Source organism: Neopelma chrysocephalum, unplaced genomic scaffold (assembly GCF_003984885.1).
Source record: "Neopelma chrysocephalum unplaced genomic scaffold, ASM398488v2 Primary Assembly neopelma1_96657, whole genome shotgun sequence".
Classification (NCBI taxonomy): domain Eukaryota; kingdom Metazoa; phylum Chordata; class Aves; order Passeriformes; family Pipridae; genus Neopelma; species Neopelma chrysocephalum.
Genome location: NW_020925302.1, coordinates 541371 through 567579, shown reverse-complemented (window position 1 = coordinate 567579; position 26209 = coordinate 541371). Strand labels below are relative to the sequence as shown.

The 26209-nt window shown below is 36.1% G+C and overlaps 1 protein-coding gene across 1 annotated transcript in view; it reads right to left on the bottom strand.

Annotated features, from left to right (window-relative positions):
* The window catches only part of ALDH1A1 (aldehyde dehydrogenase 1 family member A1), a 51182-nt gene extending 26040 nt beyond the window's left edge, over positions 1-25142 (bottom strand). The window contains exons 1-4 of the mRNA XM_027708971.1: positions 24170-25142; positions 8429-8496; positions 8010-8128; positions 251-355 (exon numbers count right to left, since the gene is read on the bottom strand). Of these exons, the coding sequence (XP_027564772.1) occupies positions 251-355; positions 8010-8099 (195 nt within the window). The 5' untranslated portion in view covers positions 8100-8128; positions 8429-8496; positions 24170-25142. The remainder of the gene's footprint in view (positions 1-250; positions 356-8009; positions 8129-8428; positions 8497-24169) is intronic.
* Between the last annotated feature and the right edge of the window lie 1067 nt (positions 25143-26209).

Genomic DNA, 26209 nt, shown 5'->3' with positions numbered 1-26209 from the left:
ATTTCTTTACAACTTTTCTTATATAAGTGAGATTCTAAGATAAATCAGTTTTTTCAGTGTCTCTTTACAGAAAATACTGTGGCTTAATAAAAAAAAAAGAGATAAGAATTATTTTGCAGAAGAAGTGTACAAAATGAAGTAGGTACATGCCTAAGGTGGTTACATCACAGAGATGGCTGCTTGCCTTCCTGCTTTTAAGATGAAGAAGTAAACTTAAAGTCAGAATTAAGAGCAAGAAAGAAAACTCTACCTTGTCACCTTCTTCAACTTCACAGATTTTCTCTTCATTTGCAGGGTTAAAGACTGCAAATTTTTTACCGCTGACCGAATCATGCCACTCATTGTTTATAAATATCTGCAGGGGAAGAAAGAGTGCAACAATATTAGTAACACATATATAGCTGTTTGTCATCTGCTTTGGTGAATAAACCTATCTTTCATATCTGAGAGCTACCTTATTGATAGATACCTGAATTAAAATTGGAATAGCTGTTTCTAAATTATTCTAAAGAGATGAGTAATCACATGTTAACATAACAGGGATCAGCCTTTTAAAATTGCCTTCTTTTGAAGAGGCAAACTTTCTCTACATTACATTTTTACTTTGTTTCATATCATAAAATATGCTGTTACAAAGGGGTCCTTCCCTTCTCAAACTGAAATCTGTGATGTGCAAGGGAGGTACATCCCTAAATGACCTACCTAGAACTACCTGGGTTTCCTGCGCTCACAGGGAAAGAGGGCCTTCTTTTTACACAATCTGACAGAAGTAAACCCAATTCTTGGGTTTAGTAAGTATAATACTTTAAATTAGAAGTGTCTTGGAGAGCACTGTTTATTTAGGTTTACCTTGATTTTTCTTCAGTCTCTCCTGCCAAAGAAAAGAAAATCCCAACCAAGACCAAACCAAACCAAATCAAAAACCCCAAACAAGGAAAACCAACAACATGGTTTTCTGAAATTGAAGTTGAGACTGAAAAACCCTCTCCTTAGTCAATTGACTGAATCACAGAATCACAGAATGAATAAGGTTGGAAGGAACCACAGTGGAACCACATGGTCCAACATCTCAGCTCAGGCAGGATTATTCTAGAGCATACTGCACAGAATTGCATCCAGATGGTTCTGGGTGCTTAAGACATGTGTAAGGATCTCTGGGTGAAATCTGAGGTACTTATCTCTGTTCACAAATGCAAAATAGAACCTGGGTCTTACCTGTGGATGCACAAGATCTGTACAACTCTAGAGTCTGCCACGTGTGAGGCACTATTGGTAAATTGTTGGGGTGGGTTAACTTTTTCTGACTGTAGGTTAGCCTCAAAACAGGCTAAGAAAGGGAAGGTTTTTTGGGAAGACCTGATAAATGCACAGCTGTTGAAAAGAGGAGGCTGTGTTGTTAAGAAGTGTTATGTAGGTTGCTCTTTGAAGTGAACATGATAAGGTATACAGTCTGATGTTAACAGTACCTGTCCTTCTCTGCCTGACCATCTCTGTGATCTCTGCATCAGTGATGAAGTGGGGTCTTCGCAGTGAGCTGCCCTCCCAATGCCTGAGCCCACCTTCCTGGTGCTGGTGGGCTGGTGCTCTCCCTTCTCACTCTCTCCCAACACCCCTGCATTGCTGGCATGCATGTAAGGTCTTGATCATACTCATCATTGAGACAATGTCAGACTCTGACTGACTGTACCAGGTATTTTGAAATCAAACTGTGCCTCTCTTTATGGTTAAGGCATCTTGCCTCACCTTTAGTCACTGGAACTTAGCCACTGAGACCAGCTAGCAGAAAAGATGTGATTCCTCTTTCCTCTCCGTTAGGATAAAGGATAAGTGTTGCTGCTTAGAGTAGCAGGAAAATTGAAATAGAAAACCAGAAAATACTTTGGGGCAGACAAAGTCAAGACACCAGAACTACAGGATAAATACTTTCTGTCACACAGACCTGGGGACTAAACCCTTCCACCACAACCGTCATCATGGCTAGGCTTTGTGAACGAAGATTTGGGAAGGGCTCTAGCCACGTTTGTTAGAAGCACGCTGGTGGCCAAAGAGGCCAATACGAGACAGGCATGTCTGGTTGCAAAAGGTACAGCAGAAAGACTCCTTAGATGGTATATTCTGCAAGACATGACTCTTTCTGTGTTGTCTTTTCTCCTCGAGAGTGATCCTGCGTGTGTGCTCAAAAACATCAGCAGCGTTATAGATGGTGTGTCTCCAGAGCTCCCAATTGGAGGCCAGAGTAGACCAGTTATGGTGATCAATATGGTCAAGGCTGAGATGTTTTTTCAGGGAGTCCTTGTATCTTGTCTTCAGGGCTCCTCTCTTGCGGCAGCTGGTGGCAAGTTCACCATAAAGCATGATCTTAGGGAGATGGTAGTCCTTCATCCTTGAGATGTGCGCTGCCCAGTGCTTTGCTCTCAGCAAACCACAACCACATATGTTATGAAAATGTGTCTGATTTTAGGGCATAGATTTTTTTGCATAGTGTTCAAATTGCCTACTCTGACTGAGTGGTAGTCAATAATTAGGGAATACTTTGTGAATAATAATTGAGATCAATAACATACTGTATTTGAATAAATGAATATGGCAACAGTTTACCATTTAATATATTTAATTTAATATATTCCTGTATGTTTCAGATTGTCTCTATGTGGGCACCTTACACAGGCTGTCATTGTAATGTCTGACCATCAGGACTGACCAGCAAACTCCTGATTTGACAAAAGCTATCAATCCCTGGAAAGTCCCTGGAAATTTCAGACAAGTAATGAAGCTGGTTACTGACTGTGGTGAAAGGACAAAGACAGCAGTTAAATAGTTAATATGCAACTCCCACCCCCCCGTCTAGACATATTGCCAAGAAAAGAGACAAAGTAAAAGGTAAATATTAACATAACACTGCTATGATGTTACAGTATGCTAAATTCATATCTGTCTATGAAAGGAATAATAGCAAAACATACCATTTTTGGAAATTTTTGAAGTGTTTGTTTAAATACTACATTTATTGCACCAACCAATATTGCCCATAGCATTAGTTTAGAATATATTTCTTATTGATGTTTCTAATACCATTTCTGTTTAAAACATAACTTTGCTATAATAAATATATATACAACATTGTAACAGGGCTGTATAAATCAAACTATCCAGATGTCTTTCATAAGCTAGATAGCAGCCTTGGAAATGCAGGTATGAAAGACAGAAAAGAGAAGGAAAAAGTCAAAACTCTACAAGTAAACTGTATTAATACATTGCAGGCAGCTGTACATGTAAATGTGCATACAGCCATGCTCATCAAATGCTGTGGAGTATTTGCTACAAACAAAAAGGATATGGACCTCTAAATCCAGGCAACATCAAAGTACCTGCTAACAGCAGCCTCTAACAACAACCTTGACTGAGAAAAATTATGTTTGGGATCATCTTGCAATAGGTTACAATGTTTTGTCGGTCGTTCAGAGCTCCACTGACATCTAGATGAACATAAATGCAAAGGACCTACCCTTCTGTGGTAAGTGCTGTGCAGGGCTTTGTCTGTGATGACTGACTATGGCCCATGAGGTTTAGGTCTACAGTTTTGTTTTGCAAGGATTTAGAAACGTTGTTGGAGGTATTTTGTGTTACTTCACTGGAATTTTAGGAGAGAAGATGTATTTTTATTTCAATGACTCAAAGTATTAATGACTTTCAGATTTCTTTGCAGTAGAACTGGAAGTACACATTTCCTCTAAATGAGACTGTACACTACTAAAGCTTAGTATTTCAAATAGAGCCCATCAACAGGCAGTCAAACCCCTCTGACTGTCTTTATTTCACAATGACAGAGTGCTGTAAAATCTTGTTTCTCTGAAACGATTGATTTCAGCTCAAATGATCTAACACCATTCACCATTTGGGGTTGAAGTTACCTGCAAGACTACAGTATTTCTGTCCTTTTTACGCAGTTGATTTCATCACTCAAATGACCTGAGCAGAGAATGCGGAGACAAGACCTGAACTTTGCCTTTTTTTCTGTCATCTCAGTGGTTTCGTTTCTTTCAGTCCTGGAGTATTTTGAAAGGACTGTGAGTTCATAATACAAAAGTATCTGCTAGATGGGAAGTGCCATATTTGTGTCCGTGCTGCATGAGGGAAGCTCATGCTGACTCTGTACAGCTTTGTTTCAGATGAACCCCACCTCAGCTCTGCTGAAATAAATTTTAGGCCCCTTACATTAGGTGTAATCACTTTATGACACATAACTTTTGCTGAATCTTCCTTAGAATAAGAATCCCCTTTTTTGTGGTTTCAGTATTGTACAAAGTCTGTACAGGGATTCAGGCTTCAGTGCTTCTGCAAAATGACTTAAAAGTGCAGCTTAAAGAAGAAAACAATTTCTGCTGTAGCAAAGATCCCATATCAGCATCTGCCTATAAACTTATTCTTTTCAAGGGAAGAATTTTAATGTAATTCACTATTATTGTTAAAAATTATAATTCAAACTACAGAAATGTAGTCAAGAAATGAAATAGAACCAACTAAAATGTGGACTATCTGTAACTTAGCTATTAAGGATAGCTTTGTAAACATGAAATTAAATGTCTAAGCTATTTTCTATTTAGATATCAAACTTATTGTACAAGAAAAAGCAAAACCTCTTCCACCCATAAATCTGCCCCTAGTTGTAATAAAGTTTTTCTTCTCAATACTTTTCAAATGAGCCCTGTTGACTATTTCACGAAGATAAAAGGGATCAACAGATTTGAACAGCTGCTCAGCTGACTGCTCACAAGCTTTCTAGTGCAGACTATAAACCAGGGAATTACACCAACAGCACTTTTTTACAGGCCAGGAACAGTGAAGAGACATCAGGGCTGAGTTTGGATGCATGCCGAAGGCAGTTCAGCACCACTCACTCAGGTGAGATGATGTGCAGTGCTGAATAACTGCTGGCACCCATATACATCTGCTCTTATAGATTATGGCAGTCATTCAGATATTCTTGAGTACTGTAATACACTAAAATTTACTTGGCAGTAAATTTTTCAGATACATCTAGACCTTAAAGATTTGCGGCCCAAGAGGAGGCACATTTCAAGTGCTGTAAGTTCTAGCTTACTAGTCTCAAAATACATCATGGAGTCTCACTGTAAGCTTTAAGAAATAAAATTAAAATATGCAATATTATTTAAGGAACTACTAGAGAATGAAGTTAACTTTAAGCAAATATATCAGTATAGAATACCTGCTGTGAAATCTTATTTTTTCCCACCTCAGGTTTTTCCTTACAAGAATCTTATGTTTGGCTAATATTTCATTTAACTTTTTTCCCCTCCCTTGAAGTTGTATGCTATTATTGATATAGGAATTACATTTTACTGCTGCAATGAGCTAATAATCAGAGAACACACTCTTTCTATTCAATACTTACGTAAATTTTTTTATTTGTCAGCAAGGGGCTTTGTGTCTACAAAGCAAGCTGATCTGAAAAAGAGTTAGTTTCTATAGTACCTTTCTAGCTGATTACCTTTTCCCCAATATTCCAATTATATTTTTGTGCTTTTCTGCCTCATCTTTGTTTTGAAGCTAGTGATGCAACATATTGATGCGCAGCTATGATTTTCTTTATTCAGAGTGGCTTAACCTTCCACACTTTCTGATATTCCACATGCAGATTAGTGAGAGAGTGTTCAGCTGTTTTCTCCCCCTCATGTAATTTGACAACCTAATAATTAACTAATCTGAGTTTCTCTGATTAAAGGAGTACCACAGGGCTTAGGGTATGTGAAAGCATCATGACAGAAAGTATTTGCCACACAATCATTGTCTAATTCTTCAGTGTTGACTAAGTAAAATATTTACTAGTACATTTTTAGCTAGATACCAAAACTTATTCAGTTCATGGGAATATCTTTAAGGAGATTCAGATATGAAACCAATTCAAGATCACTTTGTGGTTCAAACTCCAAGCCAATTTTAATGTTTAAAATACTTCCATTTGATGGTTGAAAGTGAAATTCCCTGAAGAGTGTTGTGTTATACTAGTATACATGTTACATATGAAAAAGGATTAATCTGAAATGTAGCTATACCTCCCTATAAATCCAGATTCATATGGAAATACTTAGTTAAATGAATTCTGTGAAAAGCCTCAAATGATCCCTCTCATAGAAAATAAAACACAGTGTTAAGTAAAGAGGAAAGTCCTTGAACATCTTCTGAAAACCTCTCTTCAGATTCTCATGCAATTGCTGTTGATACTATGTAATGCCAGGAAAAGAAATGTTGAAGTGTACAGAAATGAAGGATCTGATCCTGTGTGCTTCAGACAGAAAGGGTAATACATCAGCAGTAATTAGTGATTCCCTTGTCTCATTCTTTCCAGTGTGAGTAGTCACCCACCCCCCATGTTCTAACTTCTCTAACAGGAGAGGAACAGGATGGGTAAGAAAGCAAGAGTGGAAAAGCTTTATTAAATTGTGAGATGAGTGCTGAATATGGGCCAGCATCACTAATATCCCTAATCTCTAGGTCTCAGTAGACTGCTGTGGCTTTCAGACAATCCTATATGGTATTTGAAGACAGAAGGAAAGCATTGCAAAGATCAAACCTCCACAAGGGTGTGTTGGATTTTGCAAACCAGTGCATTGCATTTCTGTACAGGTACAAATCATATATACAACTTTATTGCAAAGGCAAAAGAAATATTTGGAATGTGGCACTCTACTTGATTACACACTACAAACTATAGACTTTTCAATTGTCTTGGCCGGCTGTCTTGTGGTTGCTTTTTATATCAACAGAATAGATTTTTACTAGTGAAATATTCAGAATATTCAGTTACATCAGTTAGTGTTTTGTTCATATTAGTTGTCTTCCTTTGGAAAACTAAAAAATCAAATAATAAAAAGCCTTTTTTTTTTGAGACAGGAAGAGCAGTAGTGGGCTATCACGTGGTATGGCAGAACTACATAGCTTTCCTGGTCTGTTAAATATTTACAAAGTAGGATCCTGTGTGATTTATTCAAGACAGACATGCGTTGAAATCTGCTCAATTTTTTCCATAAAAAAAAGTAGGATGGAATGTAATTCAAAAGGACTAATTTAGATGATTGCTAAATACCTTGCTTTTGGAAAAGAAAATAAGCAGTGGCTCTAGAAAATAATATTATTTCCCTTGCAACAGTATCAAGAAAAAAAGAACAGTGATAAAGGAGTCTCCAAAGATGAGGTCCTTTCTGATCAATTCTTCTACCTGAATGTTTCAGAGAGCAGAGTTTCAATATTCTCTGCCAACACTTTTTTTGAAAATTCTAGGAGATATCTGTGTTTTATGACATAATATTATGGTATAAAACAGGAAAAGAGTCTTTTCAAGTTGGAAACACAAGTCTGGATACAAATCTTCTTTATCTGTATATTTCTAAATGTATATGGAGAAGAATTTTTTATTTCAAAAAGTTTATCATAATATTGAGTAGTTCGTGTTGGTAGACTTTATTGATAGCTACTTGTTTAAGCTGAAAAACAGATTCACTATCTCTAAGGTAAACACATGAGTAGAATTGTTTTTATTTTAGTTTCATTTTCACATATCCCTTTCCACATATTCTTATTAGGTATAATTATTTAAATCTGATCATAACATGATGCAATATGCTGACATTTAAGTTTGCTCTCACTCTTTTGAAAAATAATATAATAATAGAAACTTTTCCTTCTTTGCTTCATTTATACTTTCTGAGAAACTCACTACTGCAGAAAGTTTGATTCAGGAGAAAAACAACTCAGCCTAAATTAAACATGGAAAGAATGTATTATTCTTACACAATTGGGTGCTTTAACTTAGGTTAAAAGGATCACTGAACATCAATTGCTAATATGTGTAAAATCAGAACTTGGTCAGAACAAACATTTTAAGCACTGATTTACAGCGGCTTCCATAGTTTATATAAGGTTAAACTGAACACATTCTACTGTCTAAGTTGAATGCATAAGAAAGATTAAGAAATGCAAATGCTACTAACCTTGGTGTACTTAATTTTCAGATCTTTGATTGGTTCTGGCAGAGCTGGCATAACTGTAGCAGAATTGCTGTCTGAACCTTGCTTCTTCATGTTTTCAGTTGAGAAGTTTGAGGATGTTCCTGAAACACAGGTGAAATGAGGTATAAAGGAAGTGCAGTGATTTTTGTCCTGACTGAGCCCCTAGCTTTATTTGTGCTTTTTTATCTGAACCAGCTATGGTATATTTGCATACAGGAATATGATTGGATGATAGAATTCATTGCAAAGAGAAAATGACACTACTTATTTTTGTGACCGAAAGCAACAGCCTTTTCACTGAGCTGAGATTTCAATGAAGCAAACACTGCTGAAACAATCTGCTTAGGCAGACACTACAAATTCCTTACCTGGGAACAGAGTTTTAGGACTCCTCATCTTACCTGTAAAATTGCTTTCTCTCAGCAGGCACGTGCCCAGATTTAATGTAAAGTTCTTCACTTGAAGGCAGCTCTGAAGGTAAAGACAGACTTGTTAGCTCTGGAAACAAACTAAGCCCTTCTCACTGGAGAGTTGATGAGAATAATTACCAGAGCTAGAAAGCATTCATTAAAAACAAGCCACCTTAGGTTACATTTTAATATGTTCAGGGTACATTAAAAGTACTGTAATTAATGTCTGTTGTGTAGATCATAGAGATAAGGGAAGACTATGGTGATACAAAATCCTTCACATATTTTTCAAGAAATGTGAAGGTCAGAAAAAGAAATGATCAATCCAGAAAAAATTCTCTGTGGGCAGAACTGAGGAAAAGTTTGCTGCTATTTTTTTTTCCAGATAGCACCACAAATTTAAGGACAAAATTTTTACCACAATGCCCTTTGGAATAACTGAGTTCTAAACAAATCATTCAATAGACAAGACTTTTCTACACAGAGTGAAACCCACCGGTGCATAAATGTCCTGTTCTGATTATTCAATGAGAAAGATATCTCTTCTACAGGCAAATCATTTTATAAGGCACAAGAAACTCCTTTCTTCATAAAGTCCTACCTTTTCTGATTGGTGGTCTCCTAGAACTTGTTTTTCTGTGCTAGGCTTCTGATATATGCACTGTGGATTAATGCCATAGAAATAGAGAGATATGATCTCATTGCTTTGACTGAGACTACACAGATGCTTGTAAAGCTCACTGCACACATTTAACTCACGTATCAGGCATCATCTACACCATCTGTAAATAGAGGGCCTTTAACTGACAGATGAGATAGGATATATCACAAGATTAATCTTGCCATAAATTAATTACATTTCACATACTTTCTGAATTAAAGGGCATGCCTTAATTATTATGGATTATTTTTGTGTTTGGACATATGGTTTCAGCAAGAATTTCTGAACTTTAGAAAAGTTCAAGTTGTTTCCGGATAAGAAAGAATTCTATTATCATGATAGCCTTCTCTCAGTGAGATAGAAAGAGCTGTGTGGACTTAAACTTAAGTTTCAACCATTCACCCTGTCATATGAATGAAGGGCACCCATTCCTATTGCCGTAACATCCTGATATCCAAGGTTACCTGCTCTTTACTTACTTTGGCATGCATCCTTCAGGTCTTCTGCCTTAGCTGTCTGGCTTAAGACATCCAAGCAAAGAACAGTATACGTTAAAGTTTTGTGAACAGTGCCTTCAGACTTTAACATTTTGGGTTACAGTGTTTGCCTGCCTTAGAGAATGTCTTTGAATTTCATACAAAACCCAGAATATCTAAATAGGGTTTATTCATTTCTATTTGGGATATAACTTTTCAGTCCTGTCCTCGGGTACCATTTTTTTTCTTTTACTTTTCCTTGTAATTTTCAAGTTTAGACACTAATGTCTACTCTAATAACCTTCCTGCCACTCTTTTCTCCATTAGCCACAAAGAGTTTGTCTCTAGATAATTCACGTGCCAATTGCTCAGATTTGCCTGACTGGATCTACAGAACAGAGATCAGTGGATTTATCTTGTTTCAAGTAAAGCAAAAGATCTTTCTCCCAAATGATAGTGTTCTAAATGCATTCTCATATTTATGTACCACAGCATTCCTGATTTTTTTTTTAAAAATGTTCAATCTAAAATTATGATAACTACTTTGGAAAACAATAGTATTTATCATCTTTCCATGTGTATAAGGATGACCTGAAATCTCCTTAGAGATGCTACCCTGGGTAAAAAGTTTCAACTTTTCCAAACATGCTGGTAATCACTGCTTTATTTTTCGACACCATTTATTCATTTAACACATAGTTTGCCTTCCTTTTTTTTCCTGTTTCCCTCTTTCTCCTTGGATTTCATGGATCACCTTCGCTACCATTCTTCCTGTGTGTCCTTTCTCTTCTCTCTAGACTTTGTATATTGTTGAAAAAGTCTTGTCTCTTTAAAAGTTTACTTGCTATCTTGAGCAATCCAGTTGCCCTTTCCTTGGACCTTATCTGTTGAGACTTGCTCCAAGCATTACCATTAATGTCAATAAACCCTTTAACTTCTCTGATGACTGATTTCCCTCCCTTTCTCTAGGAAACTATTGCTTAGACAAACTGTTCACATTCATCCCAATCCTGTCTCCAATAACTTTCCATTTATTTTCAGCCTAGGAATGCTTTTAACCTAGTGTAGAAATTATTTAATTTTCCTCATATACCATGTTCTTGTTTATTACAGCTTCCTGCTGTTTTTATTCTGTGGCTTTTTTTCTCCATCCTGAATCACTACTGTTTCACAATTCACCTTGATAATAATGTGCAGTTCAAGAATTAGTAAGTAACCTCCACAAAGTTGCTATAATTCAAAACACTGAAGTTAAATAATCTTCCATGGTGACTCACGCACTATTGTCTAAAGTTCTCTGGAACAGGTGTTGCACAGAATATGCTGTTACACTAAACTCTTTGGTAGCTGTATTGTATCATCTGTGCTGAATTTAGACTGAATCTCTAATACTTAAGTACGTGCTTACACTTTATAAAAAAACTTAAAATAAAAAAAATCCTTTGAAAAATCTCTATTTAGACAATATCTCTGTTACTGAAAATCCTGATTATCTGAACAACTTTTTCCAAATTCAGATTATACATGGAGTTAAGATAGGGAATTATTCAGTGATTCAAGCAGATTCCCTGCTGCTACTGACAGGAATGGGCATTAAGTTAGGAGTGGAAGATTTAAGTGTCAAAAGCACCAAAATATGTTTTAAAAGTGGAAATCATTGAGATTTGTGAAATCTGTGGACTCTCACTCTGAAATGCTTTATTTGTTTTGTTAATCTTCCTTATGCCATCCATTAATGGCAGTAGAACAGAAACAGTAGTCACTTTTTGCCCCTTTTGCCCTTATAAATTTAGAGTCCAAAGATGGTAGGATATTAAAGTTCTGATAACTCTAATTGTGAATTACTGAATTCAAAATAACAAGATCCTCAAGGCTGCTGAACAAATTCCTTTAGCTTCTGCGGAGCACTGACTATCTTGCATTTCTGAAAATCCAAGTGTTTCTTTTATATAATTACAGGTATCTGACCACAATTAGCAGTTCTTCAGTTATTATAAAATTTCTGTTACCTATAAAATCCTGGAGTGAGGCAGCTGACAGATGCATAACTATTTATTTGAGTTTGAAATTTGAACTCAATTACTGAAAATTCTTTCTCTTTTTGCTACATGGATGATAACAGCATATGATGAAATGTGTTAGAATATTCTCCATTCTCTTCACTCTGCTGACCAGTGAGAGGACTTGATGAAAAGCATGAAGCTGAGTCAGGGGAGATTTAGGTTAGATATCAGGAAAAGTTTTTTCGCAGAGAAGGTGATTGAGCACTGGAACAGGGTAGTAGTCACAGCACCAAGCCTGTCTCAGTTCAAGAAGCATTTGGACAAGGCTCTCAGGCACATAGTGTGATTCTTGGGGTGTCCTGCACGGGGCCAGGAGTTGTATTCAACGATCCTGATGGGTCCTTTCCAGCTCAGCATATTCTATGATTCTGCAATTCTATAATACCTCCACAAACATGTCATAATACTAACTACTATTTGGCTGATTCATGGAAACACCTTTGCTCCAGTAATGGCCAGATTTAACTTCCATTTGTTCACTGTAATGAGGGAAGAGACAGCGCAAGAAAAACTAGTGCTACTAATTTTGTAAGCTTTGTTTCAAAGACATTGAATAAATTCTTGTTATCAGTGCTTGGGCTGATAGTGGATGCTGTCACGAGGCCTATTCTCTGCTAAATCCATAATAGTGCTTTTGTCCAAGATACGCTTGCTGCAGAGAGGGACAGGTGTCTCCTCTCTTCTACACTGAAGCATGCATAACCACAGCTGGATGTCTTTCCCGTTCATGCAGAGCCCCACCTGTGAGTGGAGCAAGATCTTTTCTTCTGATTCCATACACATACTAAACACTCTCTGCCGTCTGTTATGAAAGGGATTTGTTGCAAAGGTCCATATTTATCATACAGGTGAACAAAGTATGACAACAATGCAAGAGAGAACTGAGCACCTAGGAAGGAACTTGGGGCTCAGGGTAGAAAAGTCTGTAACACCTACTCACTCATGGGCAGCAGTGTATTAACACATAATCCCTGAGCAAAGGGACACCAAGCTTAAACTGTGGACCAGTGACTCTGTTAAGTCAAGTTTACTGAAGAAAATCAGTCAAAAACCCCCTTTAGAAAATATTTCCACTCTTTGATTTTGTTTGGGTGAAACAACACAATATATCACAATTAGCTCAATGGAATGGGTCACACCTCAACAAATTTACATCGTAGTGATACAGCTATCTATGTCTGAGCTAATCTCTGTAATCAGTGGTAAGAACCACAAATATTTTGAAGCACAAATCTGTTCATTCCAAAGCAAGTGCATAAAGTAACTCAGTATCCTAGTCATCCAAACATTATGCCATGTGTGAATAATTATTATTGGTTACTATAAAGGAAGACAATTTATCGCCCTTGATACAAATACCTTACTAGAAATAGGTAGTGATGTGTGAGATGGCTTTCACTTTATTTTTTTCACCCACCGCAGGGAGAAATCTTCCTAGCTACCATTTATGAACTATACAATATTGCCTCTGGAGCATAAATAAATTATTGAGACCAGTGTTTTTTAACATCTTTGTCAGTGACATGTACAGTAGGATCGAGTACACCCTCAGCAAGTTTGATGATGACACCAAGCTGTGTGGTACAGTCAACACTTTGGAGAGCAGGGATGCCGTCCAGAGGGACCTGGACAGGCTTGAGACGTGGGCCTGTATGAACCTCATGAAGTTCAACAGGCAAAGTGCAAGGTCCTGCAGCTAGATTGGGGCAACCCAAAGCACAAGTACAGGCTGGGCAAAGAATGGATTGAGAGTAGCCCTAAGGAGAAGGGCTTGGAGGTGTTGGTGGATGAGGTCAACAGCCTTGGTAACATGCACTGGCAGCCCCAGGAAGTTAGAAGTATTGTGGGCTGCACAAATAGAAATGAGGCAGCAGGTCAGGGAAGGTGATTCTGCCCCCTCTACTGTGCTCTCATGACATCCCACCAGGAGTGTTGCATCCAGCTTTGGGGCCCCCACCGTAAAAAGAACATGGAACGAGTCCACAAAGATGCTCACAGGGCTAGAGCACCTCTTCTGCAAAGTTGCAGAGAGAGTTGGGGTTGTTCAACCTGGAGAAGAGAAGGCTCTGGGGAGACCTTACAGTAGCGTTCCAGTACCTAAAGATGGCCTGCCATGAGAAAGCTGGAAGAGTGACTTTTTATGAGGACATGTAGTGACAGGACAAGAGGTAGTGGCTCTAACTGAAAGATAGCAGGTTTAGATTAGATATGAGGGAGAAATTCTTCCCTATGAGGTTGGGGAAGCACCAGAACAGGTTGTCCAGAGAAGTTGTGGATGCCCCATCCCTGGAAGTATTCAAGGTCAAGTTTGCCGATGCTCTGCAAAACCTGGTCTAGTGGAAAGTAGTTCCAGCACCGTCCATTGCAAGGAGGGTTGCACCTAGATGATATTTAAGGTTGTTTCCAACCCAAACCATTCTACAATTCTATGATGATAAGTACATTTCTTTAATATTTATCTTTCTGCTACTTGGGTATCTACTCAGTGTAGTCTATATTTTCTGTAGCATGAATCATAATGTGTATTGATTTTGGAAACAGATGTTTTATTTTTGTATATAGGACAATTTCCACATAAAATAATGACTAATTTGCAACCACAAAATCATTGAAAAAAATAAAAGGAACTGAATATATTGTGGAACAATGAGAGAAAGAGAAGTGGTTCAGGAATTATTACACCATTTTTAAAAACATTTATCTATAGAGCACATTGCCACAAGAACCAATATTCTTCGTAATATACATCAGAAGACTATCTATTTAATTGTTAGAGCATTTCCTAAAATTTACAGGAATATTTGGTAGCACGTAGTATATTTTGTTTCCTTAAATTAAAATGACTTGTAATTGTTTTTTTCTTTTCTGCAGTTTATCACCAGATAATCAGACAAAAGTGAAAAGGATAACAGTTTCTGTGAAGAAGGCAATAGAACAGAAACAACTAAAAAGAACTCATTATCATCTGATGCATCAAAAATGCATCTGTATCTCTGGAGAAGAAAGAAATTCTCACAAAAATGTGATAAGAGCTATAAAACAATGTACCTGACTTGTAAAGGTCTGTGTCTATATTTTTGCTAAAATAGGAAGCATAAGCAACTGTATTTTACCTATATCAACAGAATTTTTCCTACTCTACTAATTATTACTTATTATTCAATCATGACATCAATTATTTGCCATAAAGTCATAGAAACAGTCCCTTAATAAGTAAAAAACTGAAAAAGTATAAGTTTTTTACTTAGGCTATAATAATTTTCTTGTCAGGAGGACATTATTTAATTAAAACATTAATAAAGGTCTCCTGTTTTTCTAACTATTTGTTGGAAGTTAATGAACATTTATAACTTTTTTGCAACACTTGTTCGAGAAAACTAGACAGAATATCTGGTCTGTGAAAATAAGAACTCTTCACAGAACAGTATTATCACAACAATGTATTACTTAGTAAATGAATACAATTTTATTGACTATACTTTCAGCATAGAATGACTTATATTTAAAATATATTTTTGTGACTCAGAACAAACTTATTCCTGTTTTTCCTGTTAAAGATTAAACTATTTTTTAACTTTTCTTTTCAGTACATAGTTCAAATGAAGGATCAAGTAGTAACTGATGGAATAGTTTAAAGGTTCTTCAAATAATCAATTATGAATAAGGAGAAAGATTTTGTGCCACAGGTCACAGATAAAAGCTCTTATCAGTGAATTTCATGAATAATTTGATGCAAATCAATAGAGTGCAAGTGCAAAAACTGGTCAGGGTTAGATCAGAATCAGACCCAACAGTAGTTATTAACTTACATTGTTAGCAGCAATTACTGCCAAGTAGTTTGCAGCATTTCCTCCATGAACCTTTGTTCAAAGCCAAGTTTTAGATGGCCTCAACTGATTTTACATAATTGCTGTGTTGTGCTTTTTAAGCCTGTGTTTATTAATTGTGTTCTTCAGTTATGAAAGTCTCAAAATAACCCTTTCGACTTTTAAAGTTTTGAAGAACATCTAAAAAAAGTTACAGCTAAAATGAAAAAAAGTCAAAGATATGTTTAATATCTACCTCTTTTGTTAATATTTAAAAACAATTTTCTGAATGCATATGTCTTATTTTCCTTACACTGGTTTTTATTAATCTTGATGTTAGTATTTTATATTAATAATCAGCATCATCATAACTGCAGTGGTTTTGAAAGATTTATTTTTTGTGGTTTTTGGTATAGGATATATTGAGTCCTGAGATCTTTACAGTAAAATAACCCTCAAACCTGCTGAAAAACATGAGGAAGCTGAGGTTCCAGAAAACAAAAAAGAAGCAAAAAGCAATTGTAAAACGATGTTTGTGAAAGCCAGTGGTTCATAACTGCAGATGTAACAGCTTCATATTTAAAGTATAGTAAGCCTTATTGTTACAGTGCAAAGTGGAGGACTGCTACAGCATAAATCTTTGTACTCAAGATGAGTGCCTTTTCCATACATCAAGATAGTAAAGTGCTATAACAGCATTTAAAATTTGCAATATATAGAAGGCATTAAAAGGATGTCTACTGAAATTGCAATTGAACTGATATAAAAATAATATGAAATCCCTAATGATTCATTTGTGTCATCCTGTCTCAACCCCCCCAACTTTCTTTTATCACTATTATTTCTGGAAAGTTCCTACAGACCTGTCTAGAAATCATGCAGCAGACAAACAATCTTGAGGTCAAAACTCCCTTTTATAACATTTGAAGTGTAATGAGAAATGCTAAGAAAGAACCATATTTGCAGTATAAATGTGACTTATTAGAAACAAAAAAACCTTGGCACAGTGATTCATCATGCAGCATTTCCAGAATGACTGTAACACTCAAGTACTTCCCTTGTATTATAACGTCAATGGAGGATTTTGATGGATTTCCAACTCCTCTCTTTCCCAACTGCTTATTTTGACTTAAACAAACAAACAAATAATATGGAGCAAGTCCTGTCTTTGTTTGCAAATTTCAGGGAAGTTTCTATGGATGTTGTCAGAGATTGGAATTTCTAATGAAAAGTGAACTTTAACCAGCTTGTAGATCTGTGCATCTCTGGTCTGGAGCAATAGTGCTCAGAATACAAATTTCAATACAGAATAAGACTTTTGCAGCATATTATGAAGAGTTTCTGTTTTCCAGCTGACAGAATCTGCTCTCCTTTTAAGGCAATTGGTAAAACTGACATTATTCCCTGTTCTACAATTTGAATCATAATTTCAAGTTTAGATGTAGTGAACTGACCACATTAGCTTGTAATTTGTAATTCCTGTTTTTCTCTATTTTGTCATAGTTATAATCCAATATTCATGTGAGTTTTGGTAGAAATATTGTACTACTGTACTCATTAGTATCACAGGTGAGTGAAAATTAAAAGCTAAAACACTTGACTAAGATTTTTGAAATTATGTGATTAGTCTAGCTTCCACTGAATGTTATCAAAAGCTTTCCCATTTCCTTGTGAATCTTATGAAGGAGTAGCTTTCAGGTCTGTGTACCATTTAATTAAATAATTATATTTAAAAAGAAATATGAGATGTGACAAATTTGAATTATATCAGTAATTTCTGCATAATCCCTTGAACTAGTTTCAAAATAGAAAATAGATGATAACATCCTAGTAGAGGAAAATCAGATAAATAACATACACTCTGAGAACTAATCTTCTGCTTTGTTACAGAAATGTGTTAGCCAGCAGATTTACAGTTGCAAATCTAGCAACAATAAATCTTGGAAGAAGCCAAGCTTAGAGTGAAAACTGTATTCCTGATATGAGGTGTGTGACGTTCACTTTTCATCTAAAATTAGAAGTATGTTTTGTGGATGTGTTAATGCGTGTGCATTTGTATATAAATACAGATCACTGCAGATGCAGATAGAACTAGATATACCTTTTGGGTTTCCTTCAGTAAAAGCATTTCACATCTCTTCTAAGAAGGAAAATTCTTTCTCTAAGGAACAAGGATGTTTGAACTGGGAATATTATAGTCCAATATAATGTGTATTATAATTCTGAGGGGGGGGAAAGCACCTGCAAATATTTTCTGATTGTTACAGAATTTATAAGAAGATAGAAATAGCAATTTTTATTTTTTTTTAAGTTTTGGTGTTTGGAGTTTTTTGGTATGTGTTTTTTTTTTTTTGGGGGGGGGGGGGGGGGGGGGGTGTGGGTTTTTTGTTGTTTTTTTTTTTTTTTTCTAGTCCAAGACATGGGGGGTATGTTCTGCTTCTTTTTCCATAAACATAGTAAACCTTACACTCTCAGATTGCTCTTCATCCTGCTTGATATTGTGTAATATTAGGGTAATGCTGTGATCATTTGTGCACCTAGGCCCCTGGTAATCTATATAATTAAGAATGTAAATAAATCCCCTTTTTACACAATTTGTGTGTAACATTATATGGCTGCTGCTGCCAAAGTGTCCCACAAAAAGAAACACGTTCAGACCTTTAAAGAAAAACTCTGAGGAATTCAATATAAAGTTTTTTGTAAAAAAGAGATCTATTTTGGTTTCACTGCACCATTTAGATGACAGCAGAATAATTAAAAACCTTTTTTCTGCCACTTTGTGTAAGGAAAACTATGAAAACTGAGAATATTAAAGTTTCTTATTCCTAAGAAAAATAAGTACATGTGAAATACATATTCTCTGATATATTGCTTTGGTAGTGAGCATGTTAGGTTTTATGCACAACGCAGAGAGAATCATGTCTTGCAGAATATACCATCTAAGGAGTCTTTCTGCTGTGCCTTTTGCAACAGGACATGCGTGTCTCGCATTGGCCTTTTTAGCACCAACGCACTTGAACCAAATGTGGGTAGAGCCCTTCCCAAATCTTCGTTTGCGAAGCCTAGCCATGACGATGATGATGATATACTAAGTACTGAAAAAGTTCTTCAAATTATACATTGCCTGGATGATAGTTGTACTCTGGGGTGATAATGATAGTAATAAGCTGAAATTTGCTTGGATGATCAGCATATTCTGGAGAAAGCAGGGTCAAAAATAAGTCAAAGGCAGGATACAGTGGCTGAAAGTAGAGTTGCTGTTTATTCCTTACAATTTTTCCCTGAAAAATAAGTGACATATAGCTAAAGTTATAAATCTGGCTTGAAAAATTAAATTGCTGATACACTTTCTTGTTTAGCTAGCTTGCCAAACTCCACAGACACAAATTTTGCAGGCAGTAGAAGACAGTATTTAGCCTTTAACAACCAACATAAATGTTTTGCTGAGGATAAAGTTTGCGTAAAACTATTCCTTTGCTATCACTGCCAAGAAAGATTTAAAATTTCATCTCCAAACTAAATAAAATTCTGATGTTTTCTCAAAATTTTACCTGGAATTTTGTATTAATTTGGCATAGGCAAGTATGAAAACTTTCACCTAACTAGAAGGTAAAAAATAAGACAGATTGAAGGGAGAAGCAGTAGAGAAAGGAGGCATTGCCACACTACATATAAGCTAAAACTTAAAACAGGAATGAAAATAAATAAAGTTTTCATAGATGAAGATTTAGCTATTGTGGCCTAAGATATGATTTAGAATAAAAGAGAATTCTGTATATTGAACTACATAAACTGAGAGAATGTAAGCAAACTTATTAGGAAAGATGTCAGTAGGAAACTTTGGTTTCACAGTTTGCACTCTGAATATTTTCTCATTATAGGTTAATGATGGCGAAATCCTCCTTTGGCCACCTCAGTGAGTGCACAAGCAGACTATTATTGTTCTCTTTCGGTGGATAATCATTCATACCTCTGCAATGTGTCTTTTGAGAAGAAATGTTCCCAAAGCCACTGTAAAATGTATCAATTGCTGGAAGCTGGAGTTCAACCTGCAGCAAATGCATTTTAAAAAACGTATTCTAATCAGTTAATCGCAGTAGTTAGGGGCATACAGGGGCTCTCAATCTCATTTCTAACACTGAAACTTTTCACTTTAACAGTTCTTTAGTAGATCTCCTTTCCCCCCGTCCTGTTTAAATCACCACAGTACACTATAAGTGTAAGTGGTAAAGTTGACAGCTAGATACTCCGTGCACTGTAATAATGTTTTGCTGTTCTTTCACAAGTAACTGTTGCACTGATGAAACTGCAGTATCAGAATGGAGTCTACCATCTGTTTTTGTTTCTTGTCTGTTTTTCACAAGACTAAGTTCCCTTTTTTAATATTTCATCAGTAGCAAACTGAATCAGAAAAATCCACATTTCTTCCAATTTGTTTTGGAAAAAAGTCTTAAAATTCAAAACACAAAACATTTCTTGTCAGAAAACAAATTTAAAAAAAAATAATTAAAAATATACTTGCAATAATTGTGTAGTGCCTGTGTGGTACTTGTCTAATATCTTCCAGCATTGTAAGTTCTTAGAAACCGAAACCTATCTATATATTCATTTGCAAAGTATCCTGCATTGCAAAGGACACTTAATGGCAGAAAAGAATAATGTCATATTTCTGCAAAAAGCAAAGAAAAATCTGTTTCTACTCAGGATTGTTCTAAGAAAAACTGCAGAATATCTGTCCGCTGAGGAGAAATTATATGAGATTCAAGTGCTGTAATTTGCAATGAAGAGAAAGAACAACTGTAAGATGAAAGCAGGTTTAACTAACTAGAAAAGTCATATAAGTTCATATTAAGTCAGAAGACTAGTAAGTTGTCACTGTATGGAATTAAATTCATCAATGCATTCAGTACTCACAGTTCAGAAATGTTCAGTGTTTGAAGAACTGCATTTTCAGTTCACATAATCCAATTAAAAAAATTTGATCATAGACAGCAGTGTAAGAAGTTCTGGAAGACAAAGTGCGAAATTTGTTGACAATATTTGTCTCATGATTTATTTTCCCATTTCTTCTCTTTTTGATGGCATGTAAAGCAAAATAATATGAACATTTTATTCTACTAGACTGTGATGTGTAGTTTCAGTGAAGCTACAGTTGTACAAATAATGCATTTAAATACAAGTCAACATCAAATCTACTAACTTTTTTAAAATGAATGTAGAGAAATAGCTTTCTGGCCATGCTACCTCTGTCGCAACTGCTAAAAGTTAATGAGAGAATTTTTGATATGGCTTTTCAAATCCACTAATTTTTGTCCTATCCAATCCCTAGTTCCATCATAAACTGAAGTGTAGAATTTGTTAAATAATACACACTGACAACATATTCCTATGGTTACGTAGTTTTGTAAAGTATTTCCTTGTTCAGTTTATACAAAGACAACAAAGAATATTTCTCAAAATTAGTCATGACAATTTGTTTTGGAAAAAAGTTTTAAAATTTAAAACACAAAAAATGAGAATGTCATAACTTTACGAATATTTCCAAATAAAAGTTCTCTATTTTCTTTCTTGTTTTTCCCCATATCTGACACACAAAATAAAAAAACTACTTGCTTTGATCTGAAAAGGCAGTACTTAGGGATCTAAATTTTCTTTACTAATTTTGGAATAACTATTAATGCTAATAGAAATTAGGAAAAAAAAGACAAATTAAATTTATTTGCTCAAATTAGGCTTAAGCATTATGCTAGCAATCAAGAGGAGATACTAACCTGAGTATTATATAAAGGCATTTTGTCAAATCAGTTTGTGCCTGTGGTTGTACAGTCAATATGGAAAATTCAGCATGAATATTAAAGATAGAAAGCACCTTGCCTGATGGTAAGCATTTACAGAATCTTGCCAGTGGATTAAAAAGGGAGGGTTTGTAAAAAGGAATGATCTGGCTTCAAAAAAGGAAAGGTGGTTAATTTCATTACAGTAAGAATATGTCTGCTTTTTGTCCTAATAATTTCAGATATCTCTCTCCAGGACTAAAATATAAAAGCATTCAAATATCTCTGGGCAAAAGAGGGAAAAAAAATCTTGTTTATTGATTTTTTGCTGCTATATGAAGATGCAAAAATTTCTGTGTACAGTAAGCTGTACTGACTATCTAAATCCTTTTCCAGCACCTCTTTTAACAGATTAAAGTTTACTAATCATCAACATTTTCTACTGAACCCCTGGCTTCTGAGGAAATTAGCAATCCAATTAATATTCTGTGTTCCTGGGCATGAGATAACTCTGTTTGATCATAGTTAATATTCTTCTATATTTAGCTTGAAAAAATTCTTTGAGTCCACAAATTCTACTGCTACAGCTCAAACATTATGAGCTTTATTGCCTTTATGTTTTCATTACCTCTTTTCTGTTTTCCTGCATCGTTTTTGTCTAGGTAACAATATTAGCTTTTATGTATTTTTTAACATTCTGTCTAAATTTTTAAATATTTTTTAGTCTGAGTTTTAATTTTGAGGTGAGTTTTAGCACTATATCAAATCCAAAAATATCATTGTTTCAAGTATCAAAACACCACTGTTTCCTCCTACAAGTATATTTGTCTTTGTTACTACCTCTATGTCTCAAGAATAAGGCAAAATCAACTGCAAAGCAAATGTAAGCATTAGCAGCACATGATAAATTGTCATCACGTCAAAATCATTTACTGCAGTTTTTAGTATCAAAGTTATTAATCCAATTTGAAGCAGTGTTTCTTAAAGGATATTATATAAAACTATTGGCTTTATGCTTTTTTAATATTTTGGGTTAGACAACCACACATATGAATCACTACGTGCCACTAACACCCACAGGACACAGCCACCTTTTGCATTACCTGTGCATTTTCTAAGTTACTTTTCTTTTGGTTCTGTAGCTGTTTATTATCTTATCTTGCATTCTGAAACTTTCACAATGTGTCATACTGAGCATGGCTCAAACAAAGCTTTCTGTCGAAACTCTGTCTGAACTGAATTTCATAGATAGCAGTGAATTGAGAACACTCAGGACTGTGGCTCTGCTTTGCATTACATAATAATCTTCCAGTCATTCCACCCAGCTTGTGACAAATACGTGCTCTGGTTTATTACATACCAAAACGGTTCTTACACTACAGCACTATCTTTCCCCTACTCTTGCCACACCAGTTTCTGTTTTAAAGGAAGAAAGGAGTTTTGTGTGGATTGCACTGAAAATTGTGCTGTTTTAGACATAGAACAATTACAGGGGCTTGCACATGAGTTTGATGTGGGGAAAGCTACAAGAAATGATAGGAACCATGGTTCTAATCTGCTGCATGTGGGGGGATATATATGTTTACTCTTGAAAAAAATACCAGTATGTTTACTCTATGTGTGATAAAGTGGCAATTATTTTCTGTCTTTCTAATGGTATGCACTTTCTAGATATCTTTTGCATAGATGTTGGATTAATTTAGTTTCACTATTTTCCTCTACTATATTAATTTCTGACTAAATAATGGATTTATATAAGTTCATACAAGTTTAATGGTTTCCATGTAGCACTGGAACTGATATACTCTCTCATGTCAAAACTTTGTAAAATTAATAATGGCATCACTGCATAAAATTATTAATGTCATCGAGTATAGAGATTTATAAAGTCTTGGATATTCTTATGCCACACTCACATTGTGATCTAAAACATATGTGGAAAGATTGTGTAAATTAAACAGTATTATCAATACTGAAATAAGGTGTTACTGTAAATTCTTTTGATTCATCAGGAGAAAAAAGAATAATTTTTCATCTGTGATATAAAGGATACCCACACTAATCACTACATTTTTGCACTACTATAGAAAGAAAAGATCAGACAGAGGAATATTACAAGGGCCAAATTTGTCTCCTCACTGGATCTAATGAAGTTTGCAGATAATTGTACCAATAGCTGGGGAAATAAATAAAGAGTATATTAACAATAAGCTGTGAAAAACTCCTAAGCTTCTTGCAACATCTCCTTATGGAGATGTTTGGTCTCATGTTGACTATGTCCAGCTAGAAATTTCTCACATCTCCCCCCAGTAAAACCACCAAGGGTATCTTTTTGAGGGATTATCTACTCTTGTATGTTCTGATAATCAAGCTTATACTTTGTCACTCATTAAGCATTCTTTTTGTGCCCTAGTAGTCTAATGTCTTTTCTGTCATAAAGAGATGGTTTTGGCAGAAAGGAAATTATTTTCTCTTAACACATTTAATGACATTTTTATTGCTGTACTTTCAATATCTTTCCTCTCTTTTTTTTGCAATAGGTTTTTCATTCCATATCCTGGATATCAGATTTCAAAAGGACCATGGGATTTGTTTAATTTTAAGGCATTATTACATTAGCATTGCTAATTAATAGATAAATTATTAACACAAATTACTGCCATAGAACTTCATAAGCATGCAGGCACATATATACAAAATCAGCAATTTAATGTAGCAATTACTGTAAATGTGGCTGTCAATAGTTCATGAATCTTACACAACAATCCTTGAGGATTCAAATTTTATGTATTTATGTTTTTACATACACATGTATGAAAGTACTCACAGACATACATATGTTTAATGCAGGCATGTATTTTTGTATTAGTTGCACAGTTATTCCTGACTTCCTAAGCATACATTTCATCCAAAGAGTACCATATGTAATCAGTCAAAAATGCAAGGCCTTACCTTTAGAATCAGGGCTTGATTTCTTAGATCTGTTATATTTCACTTCCTCAGCACGCTCTGCCCTAAGGTCTGTGATCAGCACTACAGTCAGAATACCAGGCATGACCTCTATATATACACAATCCAGTAATAGCAACAAGTGAATACTTGTTTCAGTTCCACATTTATCAAATTATATTACTCTTAGAAAGAGATCCTTCAAGCAAACGCTTAATCTGCATGGAATTGGGAGTGATCTTGATGATACACTTAGGGGGAAAAAAAGGAGATTATTGTACAACACGGCAGATAAAAATACCCGCAGCCATTGCACGTACCACTCATTCTGTTAACCATGTAATATACATTGTCATTTTGACGTGTAGACTATTCCTCTTCCTCTATCACCTCCATGTCAATCCAATTCACTCATTCTTGCCAATGATGAAATGAAAAAAAAAAAAAGAAAGAAAAGGAAACAGGGAAAGATTGTTATCCGAGATCTGCATTTGCGGAACATTTTAAAGCCAGTTAGATTAACCATTGGGAAGATGTTAGTCTAGATAACAGAATCCCCACTGGTTTTCTGTCTCCCTTAGACAATGAAATCACGTAGCTGTGTCTGTGCCTCTGTTTTGGATTGTTCTGTTTTAACACATAACAGATTGAGGGCTGCCTACTATTCCTAATTAACTCAAGTTAAACTAATGAGAGAGAGGGTGGAGGGAGCGCCAAAAAAAGAAAAGAGATCATGAGTTGGAAGAGATTGAATTACAACTTAAAGAGGATGGAGAAAGGAAAAGAAAAAAGGAAGGAGGGGGAGGAGATGCAAGTAGGGTTAAGGCTGAAAAGTAGGGAAGCCTGAAAACAGATTTGTCCTTCATTTCCAACAAAAGGTAAAGATGTCTTGCAAAATCATCAAAGCAATATAAGCAATCCAACATCGTGCTGTCAGATTCTTTCTTCTAGTTAGAAAATACTTCAGCACCCATTGCTGTCCTGGTTCTGCTCTCATACTACTGTTACGGGTAGGTTAGTTGTTGGACTTGACAGCACAACCTGTAATGAAATGGCAGTTTTAAAGTAAAGCGAGAGTCAATTTTCAGGTGTGCATATACTGTGTTCAATGCCATGTTTAGAAGGGTGTTTTTTTTCCCCAGGCCCAGGAGAAGACTGGCCAAAAATCCCATGTTTCTGTGCCTGAGGTTTCCTCTCTCTAGCTGAGATGGGAACGGGAGCCTGCAGAAGGCAGAAAGGACAACAGGAGCGTTTGCTGTGGTTGCAGCTGAGGCTGTAGGGCTTGCCAGGAGTAAGACCTCACCTCTTCAGTGGATGTCCCTGCTCCAGATTCAGACTGGATCAGAGAAAAGAGGGGTGGTAAAAGGCAATGTGAGAAGTAGAGGTGGAAAGGGAGAGCAGATTATGAAAGGGAGGCCAACAGGCTGGGGAGGGCAGTTGCTGTGGGTCAAGGAAAGTCGCTGTGGGTTGAAGGAAAGAAGAGCAGTGAAGAAAGCATGGTGTCAGACCAAGGGAGGGGAAGGGGTAGAACAAATCAAGAAAATGAGGGAAACACTGGGAAAGCAGTGGGAGAGGCTCAAAACAGAGCAGAGCTGGGTGAGGAGGAGTTTCAGCAGTCAATGTGCTGTGGAGAGAGGAAGGGGAGAAAGGAGAGAGGTGGGAGAGGCAAGGGCCAGGGACGTAGTCTAGTCTCCACCACTCAGCCCAGAACCAGAAGCTCTTGCTGGACTCTATGCCTGCATGTGCCTGCACACACCTGCACTGAAGTGTGGATGTAGCACTTGCTTCTTTACTGTAAACCAGATTAGGGTTAATAACAGCACTGACTAGTTCAGCAAAAACCTAAGGGCTGTGACAGGTAAGCAGGGAGAAAATAGCCAGCTCATTTTGTCTGGCTGTGGTTATTCGTGTCTAACAAGGCCAGCTCGTCGCCAGGCTCTGTGCAGATGAAATGAAGCAATGGGCTGCAGCAGGGCAAAGGACGCGCCGCGTCCTGACAGGCTGAGGTGTGACCTGACAAATCCTAACCACCCTGGACGTCTT